General features: G+C 45.2%; 1 protein-coding gene across 1 annotated transcript in view; it reads right to left on the reverse strand.

Moving 5' to 3' along the window:
• Positions 1–5,149, reverse strand: part of LOC307180627 (uncharacterized protein) — a 122,965-nt gene extending 117,816 nt beyond the window's left edge. The window contains exons 1-10 of the mRNA XM_079910997.1: positions 4,948–5,149; positions 2,504–2,660; positions 2,130–2,283; positions 1,425–1,508; positions 1,213–1,317; positions 1,008–1,088; positions 832–901; positions 589–677; positions 359–466; positions 85–194 (exon numbers count right to left, since the gene is read on the reverse strand). Of these exons, the coding sequence (XP_079767123.1) occupies positions 85–194; positions 359–466; positions 589–677; positions 832–901; positions 1,008–1,088; positions 1,213–1,317; positions 1,425–1,508; positions 2,130–2,283; positions 2,504–2,660; positions 4,948–4,951 (962 nt within the window). The 5' untranslated portion in view covers positions 4,952–5,149. The remainder of the gene's footprint in view (positions 1–84; positions 195–358; positions 467–588; positions 678–831; positions 902–1,007; positions 1,089–1,212; positions 1,318–1,424; positions 1,509–2,129; positions 2,284–2,503; positions 2,661–4,947) is intronic.
• Between the last annotated feature and the right edge of the window lie 851 nt (positions 5,150–6,000).

The following is a 6,000-nucleotide window of genomic DNA, read 5'->3' on the forward strand; positions in this document are numbered from 1 at the left end:
GAGGTCCACGTCAGCTGCCCCTTGCAAACGGGCACTTTCGGGAGTAGCTCAGGCTGCCACCGGGTAACAGAGGATGCATCTGACCTTATGTTGGTTGACATATCAGGGAAGGTGGTGCACAGGGGGTTTCTGTCTGCACACATCCCTTCTGGCTCCAGCCGCTCACCCTTGTCCATCTCCCCTGCAGACTCCACCTGTGATTATGAGGAGGAACCACATGGGCCAGAGAAACAGAGCCAGGATGGCCGTGCACCCCTAGTCGCTTCCTTTTCCTACAAATCCATTTCCCTTCCTCTGTCACCACCACATGCGCCTTCCCACTTTCCCTTCAAAGACGGATCTGGGTACCACACCTCACCTCAGTGTTGGAAAGGTTCAAGTTCTTGGTGTTGGAAGCATTCGGCATAGTGTTGGACAGGCTGTGCAGCTGGTAGGGTTTCTTATTGCTCAGGTCCAAGGCCAAAAGCTATGATGAGGAAAGAGTTAGAGTGAGGACCCCAGCAGGGGATACCTGACACAAATCTGCCTCTTCTACCTAATCTCTCCCACCATCACCACCTGCCCCAACATTGAGTCTAAGGTCCTCACCTTGGGCATATTCCCTGGATGGATCTGCAGGGAGGCGGCCATGCCAGTTCTAGGGTTTCGTGCCATTCCAGTATCACGGGTCATCAAGTCTCCAGGAAGACAGGAGGAGGGAAACAGGGGCTGAGAGGCTCCTGGCTGGTACAGCTCCAGCACCAACCCCTCCCCGAGTTACCATTCCTGAGTATCCTTTCCAGCTAGACCCCTCTGCCCTCACCTGCTCTACAATTACTGCTGTAGCCATACCAGGGTCAGAGCGGACTCTCTGGATGTCAAGAGATTGCTGGGAGGCATCATATTGTTCCTTCACGGGCAGCTGCAGAGTTAGGGATGGGGTTCAGGGGCTCTGAGTCTGAGGTGGTGATCGGGGGCAATAGGTGGGTCTGGCTGTGAGTGCACAGGTTGTGTTGAGTCTGCATTACCTTTACCTGCTCCACCTTTTCTGACCTCAGCTCCTTCAGCACAGAGTGGGGTGCATCACAGGGATCAACAAAGATAGATATCTGTTGAGAACACAAGAGGGGCTGGGTAAGCTCCAGGAAATCTGAGCCCTGGGATCAAGCAAGACCATGCCCCTGTCCTGCCCTCTTGCCCCCAGCTAGCCCTGCTCATGCCCCTGATACATACCCTTTCATTAGCCTCATTGTAAATCTTGCCGTTGACATTCTTCAGTGCGAAGGCAATGTTGGCATTCTCAACGAAGAACTGGGCCTGCATTTTCTCATAGTGAAACTGTAGGGAGAGTGACAAGAGAAGCACAGTATGAGACCAGAGCCATTTCTCATCTGGGCCTGCCATCTACCCCGTTTCCTCTCATCGGCCTCAATGTCCTCTCTTACTTCGACTGGGGTGAAGGGGACACTGCATTGCTTCTGAATCAAATTCAGCAGCCACTTCTCATCATATTTAATACCGAAGGGAATCTAGGAGCCAAAGAAATAATTGGGGAAAGAAAAGTGATACAATGGAATCCAAGGTTAAGATAAGACCCAGCTGTGTCTTGCTTTAGGACCTTTTTCAGGCTTTAGGTAATTTCTTAAGATAGGACAATATCTGTTATCGCTAACTTTTACACCAGACAAGGACTCCCTAATTACCCTTTCTTTCCATTTAAATACTTTTCCTGAAATAATCGACTTCATATCTTTCACATGTGCTTACTTTTATAAAGTTCTAAGAGATCCTACCTAAGGCAGACTTGGCCTGCCCCTCTGACGAGGACCCCAGAGACTCAACCTCCTCCCGCACTCAGCTTGAGCCAAACTGTGTCTTCTGGTGTGGAGTTGCTCCATCTCCTTGGCAGTAGTTTCCTCCTTTGCTTTTAGACAGCCTCTCCCATGCTCCCTGCAGTCAGTCTGCTCCCTTTATATTGCTTCTCTGAACCTGCCCTCACGTGATCTAGGAAGTTAACTCCTAGGAATAACAAGACAGATTACCAACTCCACTGCCACGAGAGGAAAGTTCCCAGCATCTCTACACGCACCCAACATGACTCTCTCTGTCATCTTCTTCTACATGTTAGTCCATTTAGCCAGCACACTCACTCTGATCTTGAACCAGCTCCCCAAGGTCTCATCCTGCCTGCTTCTCTCCATTCTTCTCTCTGGAGGCTTTTGCTCTGTCTCCTTGCTAACATGGGTTTCGTCTTGTTCCTGAAAATTGCCTCTCCGATGACAGGATGGAATGGCATAGGGAGCACTGTGGGGAAGTGGAGAGAAGAATGTGGTCCGTATAGTCTTGGGAAGTCTTCCCTACATTTTCGCCAATGATAGCAGAGCTACAATAAAGACTGCTCAACCGTTAACCTGATCCCATCGTTCCTCACTCTTCCAGGTTAGAGAGAAGAATGACATATTTAACTACAAGGTTTTGTTTTTCACTGGTTGATACTGGTCAGCCATGCTGCCTCGTCACTTACTATCTTGCTTGGATGTCCACGTGAGCATCACTTCTTAGTGATTCTCTATATTGCTGCTGCTGGGAAGTGGCCTGTTGAGACCAATAGTTGTGTCTCCTTCGGTAAATACCCCGGCATCTTGCTTTTCTTTGTAAAGTGTTCACTTGATCAATGTTCTCTGAAATTGAGAACAACACATCAATGGGCCCAGTACCAGAAAAATTCCTGGGAAAGTTCTCATGGCTAATGAAGAAATATCACTGGCTTTATAATCTAAAGAGAAATGTATCACAGTGCTAAAAAAGGCTTAGAAACTTCACTGTGTTTCTGCTTCTCAGGAAATGAGAGGTGGGCAGCATTCACAGCCAAGAAGAAAACAAGCTCAGAGGAAAGGATCTGGACCCAGGGTTTAGTCTGTGATGTTAGTCCCTGCTCTGCTTGGATCCGGTTATGTGACCTGGGACAAGTGGCTTTTCATCTCTAAGTCTCTCTTCTCTGCCCGGCTCTTGGGACACAATAAAACCTACCCTGAAATCTACCCTGGTGTGATGGTTCAAGGGTCAAAGGTGACCTCCCTGCCTGACGGAAGAATTAGACATATGAAGTATAGGTCCGATGAAAAGATCCAGAATGGAGCCTGGAGAGACATAACATGGAGAATACCAAAAGCGAGGGGGAGATAATTAAAGGAGATGCAGTGAACATACCTAACACATGGTTAATGTGAGTCCCGGAAAGAACGGGAGGGAAGAGTGGAGAAGTGGTATTTGAAGAGATCTTGGTTGAGAAGTTTCCAAGAGTAACAAGATATCAACTCAGTGTAACAGTATTATTGTAATAGGAGATAAAGTATGCTTTAAGGAAAAACAGTCCTAAAATATGCATTCATTTCATCATCATGTAAGAAAAACTCGGAAAATATGTGACCAGAAGACTCAAACTCAAAGAAATGTTACAGGCTCTTCTTTGGGCAGAAGAAATATCCTCCCAGGTGGAGGCACATAGATACAGGAAAGAAAGACTAATGACATTTGTGAATACGTAGGCAAATTTAAATGAGTGTTGACTATATAACACAATGATAGTAATTTCTTCTGGGGATTTAAATACAGAGAGAAGGAAAATGCATGACAATAAATTTGGAGGGTATATGGAATCAAAGTGTCTCAAGGTCCCCTAATTGTCTGAGGAGTTTTAAAGAACTAATTAACTAACATTAGACTGAAACGGCAAAAATGTACATTGTAATCTGAAGGGTAAACACTACAAGAATGGCAAAAGAATGTTTACCTAGCCACATGAGGTAACAATTTAATAGTTATAAAATGTTAATCATTTCAAAGGAGAGGAAAGGCAAAAGAACTGAGAAGGGGCAAAAATAAACATACAGTAAGATAGTATATATAAACCAAATTACATCTACTTTTACATTAAAAATTTCAGATTAGTATTCCAAACAGAAAGACAGCTATTATCAGACTGGACAAGAAACCTTCCATCAAATGCTCCTGAAAAGAGACACATGCAAATTTTAATCATCTAGAAAAGTTGAAAATAAAAAAATGGCAAAATGTATACCTTTTCCACAGTAACCTACAGAAAGCTTGTATAACCCTATTAGTAAAAGAAAAGGTACACTTTAAAGAAAAAAGCATCACTAGAGAAAGAAGGAGATTTCTTTGTGATAACAGGTTCAATGCAATAAGGAGATATTAATATAAAATTCTAAATTTGTATGCATGTCCTAAAATAGAGCCAAAATATGCAAAGCAAAATCTAACAGAAATAGAGCATGGTCAAATTCACAGTCACAGTGGGAAATTTTAACACAGCTCACTGAGTGATGCACAAAATGGCAGACAAAAACTCAGCTAGAGGGAGAAGGTTTCAAAATGTTACTTAAGTTAACAAATGTATTTAATTGACATAGAACAATGCACATAACAACTACTCATCGAACATTCCAGAATAGATCATATGCTGGGCAACAAAGCAAGCCTCAGTAAGCTTCTATGGACTAATACAATTTACCCTGACTAGTTAATGTAATAGTCGGTGGTAATGGTGGGTTTTCTGCCCCTCCCCCACCTCGTATAAATCCAAGGGATATTAGTTTACACAATCCCACGCCCACCTAGGTGACCCTCCCTACTCTCCAAATCCTAGACCTGAGAAGATCACATGACTTGTGCCTTTTTCTCAGCCAGGGGAAATAATTCACCTCAGCCATGGCCATTTCCATAAGAGGGGAGGTTTTCCACATGGAATCAGGACGGGTGTGTCAGAGCCCACCTGGCCCATTTCCTCAAGAGAGTGGGAAATAGTGAGCCTGAGCCCTCTGCATGCCTTCTCTAAAGGGGGGGTCAGCTTGTTGGGGGTCCTGTGGGTTGGGGTTAGGGAGGGAACCCAGAACCCCTCCTGCCCTGTGGGGATCTGAGGACAAGGTCTCATGCTGACCAACTCACCCATGGCGTGGCCTGAAGGCAGTGATCTGTCACCACCCTCCTCACAGGCTGCTCGTGAAGAGAATCTGTGGGTCTGGAGCTGGAGGTTTGGAGAATATCAGGAAGGGCTTCTGAAGAAGGAGAGTGCAAGCCCCAAACCACTTTGTCAGAGCCACACAAACAAGATGGAGTCCTAACAGGAAGTCCCTTCCCCAAGGGCACAGAGGAGGAGAGCCCTGGGGGCCAGAGGAGACTTAACTTCCTGTAATTACTGCCCCCTGAGTTTGCTACCAGCCTAACACCCAGGGAACTCTCTCCAACTGTACCACCCTTGCAGAGGAGGCCATCTGGAATCAGGAGGCTTAGGGGACCTTGATACTTCTGGTTACAAACACAGGGAGCTCTGTATGCCAGACTCTGGATCAGCTACACTACATTGTGTTCCTTCGTTCTGCAAACCCAGATAACTCTGTGTGCCAGCTGTAGGCCAGACTCTGTACTTGCTACATTGCCTCTGTTCTTTCATGAATTCCTCACAAGGGGACTCTGATATCAGAATCACCAACTTTCCAAGGTTGCTGAGGCTTACTGAGGTGCTGGAGCTTGTCTAGGGTCATTCAGATGCTACCTGGAAAAACAGAGACTGAAATTGAGCTCCACGGAATGGAAGATGACTTCTCCAAGCACAGATTTACTAAGTTATTGCTGTAGTGTGGGAGATTGTCTTAAGTTAGTACAAAGTAACAGAATTTTCTGAAAATAGTCAAATGGCTGGAATTAACCTCAGCCCACCTCAGAGAGATAATACCAAAAAACAAAAAAAAATACAAGAACCAAACAACAAAGAACAGACCTGAAAACTATAATCGAAATAGCAAGCAGAGTTTTGTGGGTCACTGTAATGACAGTAAAAGAAAACAAATCATGTATTTTCCTTTAAAAAAAAAAAATGTCCTCAATGTAGATAGATACTCCTAGTGGTCAGAGCCGGAATTGTAGCTCTGAAAGTTCCAGACCAGAGAGGTTTCAAGGCAGAGGGAAGGAGAGAGGAGATTGGGCTCCAGTGCATCAGTT

This window comes from Stenella coeruleoalba (genome assembly GCF_951394435.1).
Source record: "Stenella coeruleoalba genome assembly, chromosome: X".
Lineage (NCBI taxonomy): Eukaryota > Metazoa > Chordata > Mammalia > Artiodactyla > Delphinidae > Stenella > Stenella coeruleoalba.